The following is a 16,717-nucleotide window of genomic DNA, read 5'->3' as shown; positions in this document are numbered from 1 at the left end:
CAGCAAAAAAAGAATATATATATGTATGTATGTGTGTGTATATATATATACATATATATATATGTATATATATATACATATATATATATATATATATATCTCAGAGGGGCGGCTAGGTGGTGCAGTGGATAGAGCACCAGCCCCGACATCAGGAGGAGCCAAGTTCTAATCTGGCCTCAGACACTTAATAATTACTAGCTATGTGGCCTTGGGCAAGCTACTTAACTCCATTGCCTTGCAAAAAAAAACTAAAAACAAAAACAAAACAAAAAATATATATATGTATAGATATATAGATATAGACATATAGATATCAAGCCCTGAGTTTCAGTTTAAGATCGGTTATAATATCTATATGCAAAGTAGCGTATGGCTGGATTAGATTCAATGATTTGCCAAGATTGGCTATGTAAGAGGTAAATAGATTGTATAGGTACCAGTAAACTTCAACTGTTTTAGAGATGCTAATAATTTTTCTTCAAATAAAAAAATACAAAAGGAAAAAAAGGACACTTTAAATTGTTATAGCAATTTTATTGTTTCACTGGTGCAAAATCATGATACTTGTGTAAAGCATTTTCCCCTAAATTTACAATAATGAAGGTTATACATAAACTATATAGATCACAATTTCTCTATTTTTATGCGATTTAGAACAAAATTTCCTTGATAAATATGCCCAGTGACGAATATAGGCCCCTAGTGGATGTCCAAAAATGCAAAATATAAACTTCTGGTTTTAACCATGGTAATTTTAAACTCTCAAACATGCATTAATATACTCTAGTTTTAGGGGAAATATTACACATAGCCTTGTCTTGCATTTAAAGAAAAGCTCAAGCTGAATTCAACATACAATATCCCTCCCACCCCTAAAACGAATCTCTTGTAAAAATCAAGATGAACTATAGAATACAAAGACAGACAGTGCTAGCCACTTACTGGTTAGTACTCCCCTAGGACTTAATAAAATTACCGAAGCAACAAGAAACAGTGAAGAAAAACAGAAAAGATTAGTAGCTGAAAGAAGAAACTTGGAAGATCAGAGGATTTAAAAAAAAAAACGATTCAATCATGCTACGTTTGGTAATCAGACAGACATTTTGATGACCCAACTTGTATATCTGTGAAGTGAATTAATTTCTTAAGGTCCTGAAGGTGAGTGTCTGGAGGTGCAGAATAAAATATATCACAGATAAGAGAAAGATAACCTAACTTGGCATTTCTGAAAGGCACAATCTAGGGGGAGAAGGAGGGATAATAATCTAGCATAATTAAAAAAACTGTATGTAAATGGAAAGAAGGACAGTGTGTCTGTGTTTCTTCTCTTTAAAGGACAAGACCTTCATAAATTGGCCCCTCAGACTCAGGTGATTCCCTCCTCAAGCGCAAATGCTCCAGGGTGTTATGAAAATGTTTGTTAATCTGTTCTGTTTCTTCACTGGATTCAAGATTTGGAAGGTCTTCTCTTATCTTCTGGATAAGTTGATTCAGAACCTGAATTGTCACCTACAATGAAATATAAATAACTTTATAACCAATTTAACAAAAAAAAAAAGATTAAATAATACTATTTTTAGGAGTATATATTACTCTTTATAACATACTGTGAAAATTAGGAACCAATTTAAATTAAGAAAATATAAACCCACAATTAAAAGGAAAATGTCATGAAGAACAGTTACTACTCAATCTGGAATCAATTACTAATCATCCAAGAAAACTTGCTACACATTAATCTTAGGTTCATATTTACAATTCAAAATTAAGTCTAGCTAATGCAAGCTTCTACTTAGCCACAGATCTAAAGGTCAAAAATGGTAATAATAAATAATAGTACCTAAAAGAAACTAAGTTTGATCTTATTAGGATAATGTGCTAAGAAATATTTCCAATAATTTACAAATGATGATGTGATGATGATGATGATGATGAAGATTAACAGAGAATGTTTATCATTGACAAGTGATTTTAAGGGTCTCGGGTTATCTGTGGTAGCTATTTTATTGTAACACAACTGAGCAGTAACAGACCAGAATTTTCCCATGCACTATCTGAAAGTAAAGGATCTGTCCGAGATCACTTTTAACAAGTTACTGGCAAAGGTCTAACATATTCTGCTTTAATTCCTAAAACTTTTTTATTTCCCCAAATACACAAAAATTAAGGGATCTAAGAATGCACAGTTAAAAAATATATCAGACCTTGAGTTTCAGTTTCAAGACCAGTTATAATATCTCTATGCAAAGTAAAAGACCAATAACTAGCAACTCTAATTCTTACATGTAAAGAAAAAAGTACTTGCATACTGAAAACTGTTTTTAAGTATCAAATCAATTAAATGTGCCAAGAAAAGAGGTTTTCTACTAAAACACATACATTGTTTCTTAGCTAGAAAAAGTCACATATAATCAATACATCAATTTATCAGTATGGAAAGTCTGAGAGAATGAGACATTAGATATAGAGCTATAAGTAACTTCTAAAAAGGACTATCAGAATAAAAATACATAATATAATGGGACAAACAGACACAAAAATAATAAGGATCAATAAAAGGCTGCAAATAAATCAGACAGGTAAATTCTATTTCAGAAGTACTAATTCAAACATTTGTCCAAAGACTTGGGTACTGATTCTATGGCAGTCCTACCTAAGAGAGGAGAAACTGGGTGTGCAAAGGGTAAACAATTCTTACCATCAGTCACATATTCCTCTTCAAAATTCCATTCCTAAAAGTACATGGGTAGAACCAGGGATTGGGGAAAGGGGGCTAGGAATAATTTTTCCACATTCTGATGCTATCTTTACAAGGCTTAAAGAAAAGTTTTAAGTTTCTTATACGTGATAATCATTATATATACAAACATATATCTTTAGAAGGTATTTTTTCATTTACAGTCAGTTCAATTTTCTGAAGACAGTCTGTGAATATGAACCAAAGATTACTTTGTTGACAATCTGGTAATAGCAATATAGAAAAACTTCTCAAATGACAGTAACTTATCCCTGGTTAAATATCAACTGTTCTAAATGCTCAACTCTTTTAACCTTGAGTTTAACAGTAAACAACTAGCACTAAATATACTCAAACATTTCTTTTCTTTCTTCTGTATGTGAACTGAAAATTTGAAGGGTAAGGCAGCCCTAACAATCTAAAACAAGGCAAAAACTTATTTTTTACCTGTGTCTTATTCTTATAAGATTTGCATCATTATTATTCACTTACCGCATCATTTTCCTTTTCATAAAAATAGATATATCTGTTCAGAATTTCTATAAAAAGTTGAACTTGTAGCGAGGGATCCATGCACTGATTTGCTATCTTCAGAGCCTTCTTTAGGCATTCCATCACTCTCTTCCCTCCATGAAGCTGAAAAGAAAGAGGGTAAGAGAGAAGGAAGAAAAAGAGATTGGTCGTGAGTTTTTACTTTTCATTTAAGGAGCATTTTTTAAGTGATAGAAATTCTTTCAATGTTTCAAATAAGTTCAAAAAGTTTAAATAGCTCTTTTAGAGAACTCCACAGTAAACTTTTTTTTAAAACCTAGTATAGTAGCTCAACCCCAAAGGGAAATAAAATGCACTTTCCTCTTTTCCTGGAAGGTGTGAAACATTGTCAGGTTTGAGGTTTCTATTAGTTTTGCTAAACAGCCTTTCTCCTCCCACCAAACCCTTTCTTTTTTTTATTGTTTATTACATGATGATGGCTCACTGGGTTGATGCCTGCAGAAATTAGTTAGCTTTATACTTTATAATTATTTTTGAAGAAATGCTGTAAAAGTAGAGTATCAGTCATATCACAGACTTGCTGTATTGGAAGTTTATTTATGCTGAGGTTTCACCAGAGAATAAGAATGTAAGCAATGCCCGGAAGCTCATTCAATATATCTGTTCTAACACCATGGATTTCTAGTACAAAATTCATCAAATGTCCTTTGCCAACTCTACAAGTTTTCAGAGGAGGTTTTCACCTGAAATTCACTTATCTAGGTATTTACTTCAGAGGACCCTGGAGAATGTGGTCAGAACCGATCCCACTTCTCCACGCTCCCTACTCTCCCAAACCCCATGACTCACCTCTTCTCCATTCTTGTCTGTGTTTCTGCCAGACCAGAAGAGATGGGCACATGTACTCACAGCCCGACCCTGGTCAGGCTTCTTGAGCAGTTTGGAAGCTGCCAAGGCGCACTGAGTTCTTAAGGGTTCATGGTTTTCTTCACTGAAGCACTTCATCCTCTCAAATGTCCCAATGATCAAGGTGATGGCAGCCAGCTGGGCTTTAGAATCACTGATTTCATCTTCATACAGAGAAAATGCCTTGTGGAAACAATATACATTGTGTGTTGTTAATCTTTTTTTTATAAGCATCATTTATTTTCAGTAGCTTCTCTATGCATTTTTACAAGTTATCTGGAATCTCTTACCAGTTAAGAGAAATTGCATATCTTTTTATTTTGCTTTTTTTTTTTTTTTTTTTGCTAAAACATAGCACAGAATAGAACAAAATCATTTAAGACCATATTATGTGCTATGTACTATGGGGACACAAATAGAAAAAAGCAAGATAATCTCTGCTCTTGAGGAATTCATCTTTAAATAGGGTAGATACCACATAAAGAGGGTCCTACTGCAGGTAAGACCTGGTGGTCCTTGGGGGATAGGGGAAGGACAGATGACAAAGGCCAGGGCTCCTTGGGTTGAAACAACAGATTTCTCTCTACCCAAAATGGTAAAAGTGATCAGCTATTACCAGGATATGAACACTGTTTTCTATTCCTTTTGGAACACATCTTCAAAAAAGATAAGTCAGGGTTAAGGATAGACACTGTAATTTAGGACACAAGAAAACCATGGCCTTATAGTCAAGGAACAAGATGAGGTATCTGCCTAAAGTAAGGATGGAACCATGATCCCTCATGTTTGATGGAGCTAAGCCTAATTCTAATAATGTGACTTTAGTATAAAGAGACTCTCCTTAAGCTTAGCCACATTAAGGTGGGAGAGGACTGGTTCTATTAAGAAGCAAAAAATTCAAACATGTTCATATTATAACTACTGATAAGCAAAACTGAATCATGGAGTGCTGAATAACCTAGTGTAAAACCCTTTCTTACCTGGGACATAAATTCATATGCCACTGTTTCATGGTTTTCAAAACCAATTTCCCCAGCAGCTAGAGCTCCTTGAAGGAAAAGTCGTAGAGGCAGTTCTGCCAATTCTGCTTTGATTAAAGCACTGATAGTCTGATGTGCAAATGAAAAAATTTTCTGGCACTTCTTCTCCCACTTATCATCCTAAGAAAACAAAACCAACAAAACCCACTCTGAACATAAAAAAAGATTATAAATTCACTTCATCAGCTTACTTAAAGGATATTATGGAGTATAAAACAGTATACAAAAATAAACAAGCCCTCCCTCCCACAACTTTATAATCTTAAGTAAACTAAAAATTGATTATCAATTGACATTTATTACTAGGAATGACTAAATTGTGACACATGAAAATAATGTCTATGTTACTGCCTTTTTATAACTGGTGGTTATAAATAATCCAAAGATGCAAAGAAAGCTTATATGAATTGGTATGGAGTAACATAAGCAGAAAAAAGAAAAAATATGATTACAAACATATAAATGGAAAAATAATACTATGGAATTATAAAAAACAAAAGCTTAGCCCTGGGAGAATTGAGAATATGGTGGGGAATATGCATGTTGAATACTGTCAGACTCGGTTGATTTGCTATCTGGCTTTGCTCAACTGTTTTTCTTCTCTTTTAAAAAAAATTTGTTCACAAAAGACAGCTTGTTAGGCAAGGAAGGAGGAAGGGACATATTTGAAAATGATGATGGTAAGACAATAGATATGAAGAAAAATGCAATTCTTAATAGGGAGCTTGTTTTTTTATTTTAAACCAGGTTAGATGTGAAGGGCTGGGGGCGGCTAGGTGGCGTAGTGGATAAAGCACAGGCCTTAGAGTTAGGAGTACCTGGGTTCAAATCCGGTCTCAGACACTTAATAATTACCTAGTTGTGTGGCCTTGGGCAAGCCACTTAACCCCATTTGCCTTGCAAAAACATAAAAAACAAACAAACAAAAAAAAAGAAGTGAAGGGCTGCTTCAAAGTCCAATTCTACTCTGTCTTGGAGGAGTTTTGACATGCTCTATTCCCATCCTAAAGTTAGTTCACCCCTTCTTAGGCAACCAAACACTTCATCAAAAACAGAGTAAGTCACTATTAACCTAAGATGACCATAATATTAAAACTGAACAAACCCTTTTTTTCCTCTGTTACAAAAATAAATATTTTTGTTTCTTAAATATAATCTTGATTAACCAATTTTAGGATATAAAATGATATGAAGTACATTTTCTCCAATGCTACACCATTAGAGATTCTAATTCATTATTATGCTTCATTCATATAATGGACTCAAAGAACTCACTAGAGTAAAAATCTAGCAATTTTGGCTCCTGAGACAAAAAGAAAATCATTCATGATATAAAAATAATGAAAGAAGATAAATTCAACTGAGTGGGAGAAGAGCGCACTATTAAAGGGCAACAAAGCACCAGGACATTGTATCATCATTGCTAGACAGGCAGTCTCCCAGAGGGCAACAAGGAAGGGACTGATTAGAAAATTCATTTGATAAATCTTAATGGACTTGTTCCATCAGTACAACAATCAGGCATAATTATGGTGTATCTGCAATGGAGGATACCACCTGTATCCAAAAAAAAAGAATTGTGGAGTTTGAACAAAGACCAAAGACTATTACTTTTAGTTTTTTTTTAAAGTTATCTTATGTAATTTTGCTGTTTCTTATACTTTTTTTTTTCCTTAAGGATATGATTTCTCTCTCATCACATTCAACTTAGATCAGTGTATACCACAGAAACAATGTAAAGACTAACAGCCTAGAGGGAAACAAAATTAGGGAGAAAATTGCAAAATTCAAAATAAATAAATAAATACATTTTTAAAAAAAGAAAATTCACTTGAAAAGCATCTATCCACTTCCCCCCCATGCAGTCTGAAAAATTAAATCTAGAAATATCAATGGTTCAACACTTCTTCCAAAGAAATGAAGACATTCAGCTAAATATAAAAGGAGAGGCAGTATGAAAGCAACTTCCTAGGATAACTAATTAATAATATTGATAAACTAGATATTAAGTTCAATGACTCCATACTACTAAATGTATTAATGTAGGTTCAAAATCCACAAAAGATCTTAAAATAATGCAATTTTTTAAAACATCATTAAAAATTTTTGTACCTTCTCAATCTTGAGGCCCTGTCAAAGACAAAATCATCTTCCCTTAGCTATATAGCTTTAGACCATATTATAATGAGTATTCAATTATTTGCATTTAAAAGAAAAGTTATTACACTGTGCTAAAGTCTCACATGTTGCAATATAATTTGATATTTCATAGTACCTGCAACAAATACCTTCTGCATAAAATTTCTGCATTACTTTAGGAAATTCAAGGAAACTGAATTCTAATTAAAAGATCACCATTTTGCAACAAAATGGACATATCAATTTCTTTTAAGTGATGCTTGACCAAAATAAAATGCTCTCATAGGATAACCAGAAATTATGCTACTTCATCTTGCTGATAATAATCAAGAGACTGCCATAATTTTAAATAACAGATGTGGGGAAAGATTTAAAAGAAAACCTACCTACCATTGTATTAATTAGAAAATGAACTATTTAATTAAAAAAAGTAAACCTACCACTTTGGAATTTTCTTTGTATCTAAAAGCTAGTTGATACGCTGCAAATACCAAAGGAGGGAGCGTAAAGCGAATGCGTTGGTTCCCACCGGCTCCAAAATGTTTCCGTGCAGTGTTTAAAATCTACAATCAAAAAAAAAAAAAGAAATGATATAACACAGAATCTTAGTACATCACTAAATGCTGTTGAGAGAAACCTAATGTTTTCTAGAATTATGAGATATCTAATTTTATTAAACATAATTAGAATAATTAGAATTTTTTCACTTGAGCTTACATTAAAAATACCACTGAAAAATGAGTATAAGAACTATAAGGTCATATATGACAATAAAAAATGATGTACTATCTCAAATTTCTGGGCCTCTAGGAAAATTTTCCTTAAAAGTACATTTTATCACATAACTGAAAGGACTACTAGCAGTCAAATTTCAAAAGGTAGATTCTCATCCATTATTAATAGTCCCTACAAAGGGTAAAAGTTAGTAATCATCAGTCTCTCTTCAAATTGAGAACTCACTAGTCTTTGCAGTTATACTAATGTATTTCAACACTGGTTATCATCAAATATTGTCATTTTAAAAGGTGAAGTACAAATACACAAGTGTGTTAATTCACATGCAGTTGCTGTAATTCATATTTAGAAGGCATATCTAACTTAGGCTATCTTTATGTCTCCTCTAAATTCAGAAAAAAAAAAATCACGCCCTATTTAAAACCAAGCAAAAGTACCATTCTTTGGAAAAAAGATATATTAGTACTACAAAGGTAAAATTGCCTACACTTAAAAACACAGAAATGAAAACTTAAAGAACCTATAATATTAACCTATAATATTCTTTAAGCAGAAAGCTGAGGAGGTGGGGAAGGGGAGGAAGAATGACAGCAATATTTGTTTCCAAATGAAAATTAGCTGAAGCTTATCCTCTTAATCAAATTAAGAACAATGCAAATAGAGTTGAATGCCCCTAAAATGCTTTTCTGTTCTTCAGAACATTCAAAGGAAGGCAGAATTGAAGATTTATTCTTACTTTACAAATGAAAAACAAAAACTTAAGTAAATTATATAATAATTAAGTGGCAGAGATAATCCGACTCCAAAGTCAATCATCTTTTCTCCTTACCATACCATGTAGTCTCTACAAATAAATGCTAGCTGCAAAATAATAGCAGCTGGTTTTACACAGATCTTTAATATTTGCGAAACTCTTTACACATATAATCTCATTTAAGTTGCACAAGAGCCTAACAAAAATGGTTTTCCAGACACTATCTCCATTTTACAGATGACAAAAGTGTCATTTTGGGAGGGCCAAAATTCATGTCACACTGGTATCAGAGGCAGGTTTCAATTTCCTGCCTTTATCAAAGCAGTCTATCTACTCTGCAAAGTTGATTCTCAATTTCTATATATGATTTAGAACAGGAGAATATATATTGTAAATTCTTATACAATATAAACACACATATGCTTTTCAGTAGTTAACTAGATGGCACAGAGGAAAGAGGGCTGGGCCTGGAGTCAGGAAGATTAAATTTTCAGGAGTTCAAATATGGTCTCAGACACTTACTAGTTATATGATTCAGCACTTACCACCCAAAGAGAAGTTAATGTACAGTATTTTGCAAATCTTAAAGTTCTATATATAAATGTGGACTAGCTATTGGTAGCTCTCTCAAAAATCCCCAACTAAGACTAAAACTACATTAGAACAGTTTAATGATGTACCACACTTTATTTCATTATATAAACAGAGGTAATGAATGTATTAAATCATACCAAGAATTGCTGATCAGATTCATCTGATCACAGATTAGTTATAGTAACCCTGTTTGCCTCAGTTTCCCCATCTGTAAAATGAGCTGGAGAGGAAATTGGCACACCATTCCAGTATCATTGCCAAGAAAACCCAAAATGAGTTCAGGAAGAGTCACAGCTGAAACAACTCAACAAGAAAACCTTTTCATTTGAGGTCAGTGTTAAATTATCCAATTAACTGGTCAATCACCAATGACAGTTCACATTCATGTAAGGAACCCTAAATCTAGTACTAACCTTTTTCTGTTCCCCTCAACTCAAACATCAGCATGAAATGAGAATTCAGTTTTTTTATTTACTTATAAGGTCTTTATAGATCATTGAGATGGAAGAGACCTATAAGAAGATCATATTAAGTCCAAGGATTTTTAGATCTATGGACCCTCAAGGGATCCAACAGTAGATTTCAAGGGATCCATGAATTAGATGGGGGGGGGGGAGTCTACACCTTTATTTCAATGTTTCATTTTAATATTAGGCATTTTATTTGACAGTTAAAAACACTATTCTGAGAGAGACTCTATAGGGTTTCACCAGACTGTCAAAGGGGTTTAAGACAACCCAACCTAGTTTTACTCCTTGTTTTTAGCTGGAAAAAACTATGTTCAGGAAGGTGACTTACCCAAGGTCAAAAAGTTATAAAGTTAGAAACTGAATTCATATCCAAAATTAAATCAAATTACACAGGAACCCCAACACCTTCATATCTGATATAAAGTGTAAATTTAAAATCAGGGTTCATTCTCAAGTAAAGATGTGTTTTAATATCTAACCTCAAATAGTTAAGCAATAATGAATCTATAGTGAGGTTAAACATACTTCTTAACCAAAGCTATAACAATTAAGCAGTCACCCAATGCAATTTTTAACTCCAGAGTTTCTGTCATTTAAAATGAATCAATAAAGTAACCTATTCCAATGCATCTTATTCTGTGAGTAGGACAGAGGTGAGGGTGATATGAGTGGAGTTTTAAGCCCTTTCTCTCTTATTTTTATTGTCACAAACATAACATATCACCAAGATATGTCTTAGAAAAATACACACAAATTTGGCTAGGAAAGTCAAGTATGTATACTTGAATATTTTTCCAAAACTGCAAACTATTAGTTCAATATGAAAATAAACAAGGCATAATCAAATGAAAGCAGATAATGAATTATTCTGAAATATATTAGTATTTTATTATGCACATAATATTTTCATAAAGTGAGTAGGTAGTACTACTGGGTATGGAAGTAGGAAGAAACATTTCCTACTCAACTGAGATATAGAAGCTGATTCATAGATGTAATGACTGGAGAGTTACAGCACCTACCACCTAAAGGGATTGTGAGGATCAAATGAATTAACATATGTACTGTATTTTGCAAATTTTAAAGTTCTATATAAATGCTGGCCAGCTATTGGTAGTTCTCTCAAAACTCTCCAACTGGGGTGGCTAGACAGAGCAGTGGATTTAGCACCAGCCCTGGAGTCAGGAGTACCTGAGTTCAAATATGGCCTCAGATACTTAATAATTGCCTAGCTGTGTGACCTTGGGCAAGTCACTCAACTCCACAGCCTTGCAAAAAAAACAAAAAAAAAAACCTGTCCAACTAAGGCTATGAACTACATTAAAATAGTTTAATGATGTGCCACACTTTATTTCATTATATAAACAAAGGTAATGGATGTATTAAATCATACCAAGAATTGCTGATCAGGATCATCTGATCGTAGGAGATGAATGAATCTTCCCACAAGGCTCTGCTCATCAGCAAAGTCTTCAGGGTCTGGGTCTTCCACAGGTTGATCTGGTTGATCTTGAATCAAAGTTGATACTAGATTCATGATTGCATCCACCTATCAAATATGGGAAAGGATAAATATATTGGTTTTATTAGTCTGCCATAAGAAATGATAATAAAGACAAGGCTATAGTCAAAGTCTCTTGATTCAAGGCCTAAAATAATCACACATGAGAGCAGAAGTAATTGACTACATTTTTTAAAATGCTGTCCTTAGTTAATTCCATCTTAAAAGTTTCATTTATGAGTCAATTTAAAAGTACTTTTGAAAGATAACAGGTATAGATACACACTCACTCTCTCTCTCTCTCTCTCTCTCTCTCTCTCTCTCTCTCTCTCTCTCTCTCTCATAAACCTTGGAACTATTTCTTACCTGGTCCTGTGAGACGATTTCGGTATTATAATCCAGGACATTACTAAGCACATAACAACTCATACTCTTTCTGGACTCATAGTCAAAATACTCAAAGAGGGGATGAAAATGTTTTAACTTCAAAACTGTTAAAATGTTGTTATAGGTGTCAACAGGTATCTTCAACAGTCTTGTAAGTTCCTTTGAAACTGCACTGCTGGTAGCAATACTACAATAGAAATTAGTTAATTTGTTAATAAATTATTTTTCCTACATACCAAAGAGATCTCCTCTTCCCACTTCCCCCCATGCAGTCTGAAAATTTTAATCTAGAAATATCAATGGTTCAACACTTTTCTCCAAAAGAAATCAAGACATTCATCTAAACATAAGCAGCAGAGATGACCATTACAGCAAGTACAAAGCAATGGATGTAATCTCATGTTCCAAAAGTCAATTAAAATTGACCTGTTTGCTGAGAACAAGAAAATCATAGAGAATACAAAATTGCCCTGTTTACTGGTTATTTAAAAAAATTTATAGAGACTATGATAGGATTACTATTTCCCCACCAATCATCTTTTGTTGTTCAGTTATTTTCCAGTTGGGTCTGACTCTTTGTGAGTCAGGGCTTTCTTGGCAGAGTACTAATGGTTTGCTATTTCTTTCTCCAGCTCATTTAAAGATGAGGAAACTGAGGCAAATATGGTTAATTAACTTGCCTACAGTCACAAAACTAGTGTCTGAGGCCAGATTCGAAGTTAGGAAGATAGCTCTTCCTGGACTGCAGGCCCAGTACTCCTGACAACATCTAGCTGCCCAATCATCTAGGTTAGGCTAATTCCCTAAAAGGCAAAGAAACTGTCTCCCAGACTTAACTGGTCCAGGAGGGGTTTAAGTTAAAGCTCAAGTCACAACTCTATTGAAAAAGTTTCCTGGTGGTCTCTGCCTGTACTAATATAGCTTCTTGGTCATCTAAGAGCTCAACAAGTCCACTCACATGGAATCAGGGCTTTTTAGACTTGATTAGAGAAAAGTTGAATAAGCCCCTCAAGTCATCATACCTTATTGACCAAATGCCATTTCCTTATAGAGGATAAGGGGAAAGAGTAGTAGTTCTCCATTGCAGCAAGATCTCTGTTGAATTATCTTTTCAATTCTATGGCTAAGTAAACCCCCTTCTGTTAATTATTGAATGACTTACAAAAGTCTCATTTCATTGCAATATAAAACTAAAACAAGATACCTATCCAAGTCAGGCCAACCCATTACTGAAGTTTTAGAAGTCCTTCAGCAAGATGTCTCCCGAAGATACGTTAAACTATACAATAGTCTTTAAAAGATACAAATACAAAAATAACTATTCAAAGATCTTGTGGAAAATATCTAATACAGGGTCCCAAAGGAAAGATGATTTCAAGGTCCTCCAAAGATCCTAATTTGCAAATTATATTGTACTGATTGCATCAAATCCCAGAATACTACAAAACTTCCTCAATGAGATCTGATTACTCAAAAGAGATCAGCCTAATCATCCATACAGAAAACAAATGGACAAAAAATGTCTATATGTCCAGACGATTATATGTAGTTGGATGGGTAGTACACTGAATTAACTTATTAGTTGGACAAGGATTTGAACCTGGAATTAAAATTAGAAAAAAAAAAGTCTGAATTTCATTGAGAAATGGCAAACTTTAAGTGGTCTCAAGGTGTTGCCTTACATAAAAATTCAACTTTTTGACACCCATATTCTTATTGTGGTGCTGACACAGAACAACCAAAGAAGAAACCAATCCTCTCCCAAATCAAAACTGAGTAAATGGAGAGATTTATGATGGAAGAAATTATGAGCAAAAAGGCTGTAGCATATGGTTTAACAAGAATTTGTACAAAACAAATAAGGTGAAAGATATCAAGGAAATACATGATTAGGATCACTATGCTTGTCATGGAACAAAAATAAGGAAAACAGATGGAAGTCTCAAGTATTAAACCAGTACCTACAGAATATGAAACGACCCATAGGAAACTTCCAATATCTATGCTATAATGACCTTTCAGCATTTTTTATTATTTTTCTATTTTAGCTTCTTTATCACTTCAGACAAACTGTGATGTCACAGATGTGGCAAGTTCTTTTACAGACAGATTGCAATATATCTACACTTTATTCTTTGAAATTATTGTCCATGTCCTTTCACAGAAGATTCAGAGGATGTAACTTAGGTATTAGCCTAATTATGTGTGAAAGACTGCTTTACATAAAATTAACTGAATTCTTACAGACTCGTTCAAGGGAGAAAAGAAAACATGCAATCGAAGGACAAGGAAAGAGAGAGAAGAAAATAGAAAATTCACCACAATATGTTATTTTAAGTCTAGAATAGCTTGGTGGCAGTCAATTCTGTATGTTGGACATTCATAAGAGAATTGCCTTTACAAAATAAAGAATTTTCAATACTAAAGTTCAAGCTAGAAAAAAAATTAGGGGGCAGTTAGGTAGTGCAGTGGATAGAGCACTGGTCCTGGAGTCAGGAAGATCTGAGCTCAAATCTGACCTCAGATACTTAATAATTGCCCAGCTGTGTGACCTTGGGTAAGTCACTTAACCCTACTGCCTTAAATAAAAAATAATTTTTTTAAAAAGCTAGAAAAAAATAGCAAAAATTAACATATACTAAAAAAATAGAACAGATTTATACAACTATATATGCATATATATATATATATACATAAACATATATATTAAATTTGTGAAAGATTTACTGATTTTTTGTCAAGTTTTTTGTTCCCCTTTATCCATCACTAAGTATGCCAATCTCAGAATCTTTTAAAGCAATAGATCAGAGGAAGCTATTTTAGGAAAAAGACAGTATTTTGAAAAGTGTCTAGTAAAAATGTATATTTCTACTTACTGTTCTAGATTGAGCTTATTAAATATTTCCACTGTTGTTTCTAATACTTTATCAACATAATCCACACGATCTGGATAGCACTTCATGGCAAGGTTAATGAGAGACACTTGTAAAGACACCACATCTTCTGAAGGCATGTCTTGCCTGGACTGTAAATTTTGGAAAAATATGACTATATAACATAAATTTTTATTTATTTATTTACTCAACATTAATTTTGAAAACTCAGAGAAAATGTTGCATTTACCTGTATTACAGTAGCCACTTGCTGTGAAAATATGTCAAAAAGTTTAATATCTGCTGGAATTCCAGGTCCATCTTCACGGTGAGCAAATAAAGCTAATCTAAAAGAATAAAAGAATAGCAATTCTTCTGTATTCATAGCACTTATTTAAAAGTTCAAAGGAAATATTGTGTGCATTATAACAATTTTTCTAATATGTTTGATCAATGTTCTTGCAACTTTTTTGCGCTGCTTGTTATAACATCTCAAGCTAATATTTACAGACTCACAACTTAGATTTATAGGCTGAATAACATTCTGATAAATTTTATTTATTCACCCTGCCTCTTTAACAGGGTCTTCCTACCATACTAAGTTAAAAAAAAGTCTGAGCAAAGTCTTAAAGTTCTCCCATGCTGGTTTTTACAACCTTTAGAAATCTAAACATGGTAGCAAGAGATGCAAACATCTATAGGATCTATGATTCCATTAGTATAAGGGAACTCCCAGTGTGGGAATTCCATGCACTAATGAAGATTTAGTAGGTAAATTCTAAGGATTTACCTGAGCTTAAGTGATTTGCCTGATATCAAGTTGCTAATAAAAAAAATCAGAGGTGGAATGTGAAGCCAGGTCTTCCTGACTACAAACCCACAAGCTATTCATTATGACACCCCTTTCATGAAAACAAAACATTGAAGTCACAGATGAAATTATGCTATAAAAGTAATGTATTTCTAATATTTCTAATTTATAACAAATATACTCATTTTTAAAATATGTAATTGCATGGGTGACAATAACAGACATGTTCTAAATAGTTACATCATAAAAAGGTAACAAAACTACAGTAAATCACCCAAAGCAGTAACTATCCTAGGTAAACTGAACAATAACACACCATCAAAGGGACTACCAGATGTCATTTAATCCAGCAATCTGACTTAAAAACAACACATCTAATATTTACTATCCATATGGAATTATCCCAGAAAGTCAAGTATCTGCCTCCAATTGCTTTAAAACATCTGTGACCTTGGCTAAGTCACTTAACCCCACCGCCTTACAAAAAAAAAAAAACCACTTGACTAGCAATATAGTGAACAGATGTCAGAGTCTAAATTGTGATCATATATTCTTCTATGAGAAACAACAAAATTAGTGTGACAGTCAAGGATAGAGAGTGCACCCATGATTTATTTCATTCATGTAGGAAAACATGAAAAATGAAACAACCTCTCACAATGAAAAATGGCACCTTCTTTGCAACTTCTGATCTGAGAGGAACCTAGAAGATGGGGAGAATAAGTGACTTGGCCAGGGTCAATGCTTACTGATTCTAAGGCTAGTTGTCTATCCAAAGGCTATGCTGTTTGCTGTGAATCTGTGAATATTATCTAAAGATCTAAGGGTGCTTTCTGTTAGCAAATTGATAAATCCATTTGATCTTTAGAGACTAGTCACAAGGTTAGAGCAAATAGCAAATAGCATTGCATTTCCTGCACTAAAAAGCTACAATTTGTTCATGCCTAAAATAAGCACATGGTAGGCACTCATGTACTTGTTAAATTTGTTGTCTAACCAAAGTAAAATGGGAAGAATCTGAAAATAAAGGGAAGAGACAACATAAATAAATATATAAATAAGTTTTGGAAATTTATCAGTTCTTTGTTACAAAGGCAATGAGTTCTTACCCAAAATTTAGCAAACATGTGGTCAACTCTTTTGTCTTACCTATCAATTAAAGCAATGATTATGTTTTTCACATTTACATTTTGGTGTAACTCAGCACAGGCTCGAAGAAAAGGGTTCAAGGTCTGTAGATGAAATTCATCAGGGAAGACCTAAAAAGTAGCACCAATT

General features: G+C 33.4%; 1 protein-coding gene across 2 annotated transcripts in view; it reads right to left on the bottom strand.

Moving 5' to 3' along the window:
• Positions 1 to 512: 512 nt before the first annotated feature.
• VPS35 (VPS35 retromer complex component) overlaps positions 513 to 16,717 on the bottom strand; it is a 36,393-nt gene continuing 20,188 nt past the window's right edge. For both annotated transcript variants that reach the window (XM_074211430.1, XM_074211431.1), the window contains exons 8-17: positions 16,589 to 16,698; positions 14,879 to 14,975; positions 14,632 to 14,780; positions 11,735 to 11,942; positions 11,261 to 11,416; positions 7,755 to 7,877; positions 5,116 to 5,295; positions 4,079 to 4,318; positions 3,230 to 3,373; positions 513 to 1,509 (exon numbers count right to left, since the gene is read on the bottom strand). In XM_074211430.1, coding sequence (XP_074067531.1) covers positions 1,330 to 1,509; positions 3,230 to 3,373; positions 4,079 to 4,318; positions 5,116 to 5,295; positions 7,755 to 7,877; positions 11,261 to 11,416; positions 11,735 to 11,942; positions 14,632 to 14,780; positions 14,879 to 14,975; positions 16,589 to 16,698 — 1,587 coding nt within the window. In that variant the 3' untranslated portion in view covers positions 513 to 1,329. The remainder of the gene's footprint in view (positions 1,510 to 3,229; positions 3,374 to 4,078; positions 4,319 to 5,115; positions 5,296 to 7,754; positions 7,878 to 11,260; positions 11,417 to 11,734; positions 11,943 to 14,631; positions 14,781 to 14,878; positions 14,976 to 16,588; positions 16,699 to 16,717) is intronic.

The sequence above is a fragment of the Macrotis lagotis genome, chromosome 1 (genome assembly GCF_037893015.1).
Source record: "Macrotis lagotis isolate mMagLag1 chromosome 1, bilby.v1.9.chrom.fasta, whole genome shotgun sequence".
Taxonomy (NCBI): Eukaryota; Metazoa; Chordata; class Mammalia; order Peramelemorphia; family Peramelidae; genus Macrotis; species Macrotis lagotis.
This window is presented reverse-complemented; position numbering and strand designations above follow the sequence as displayed.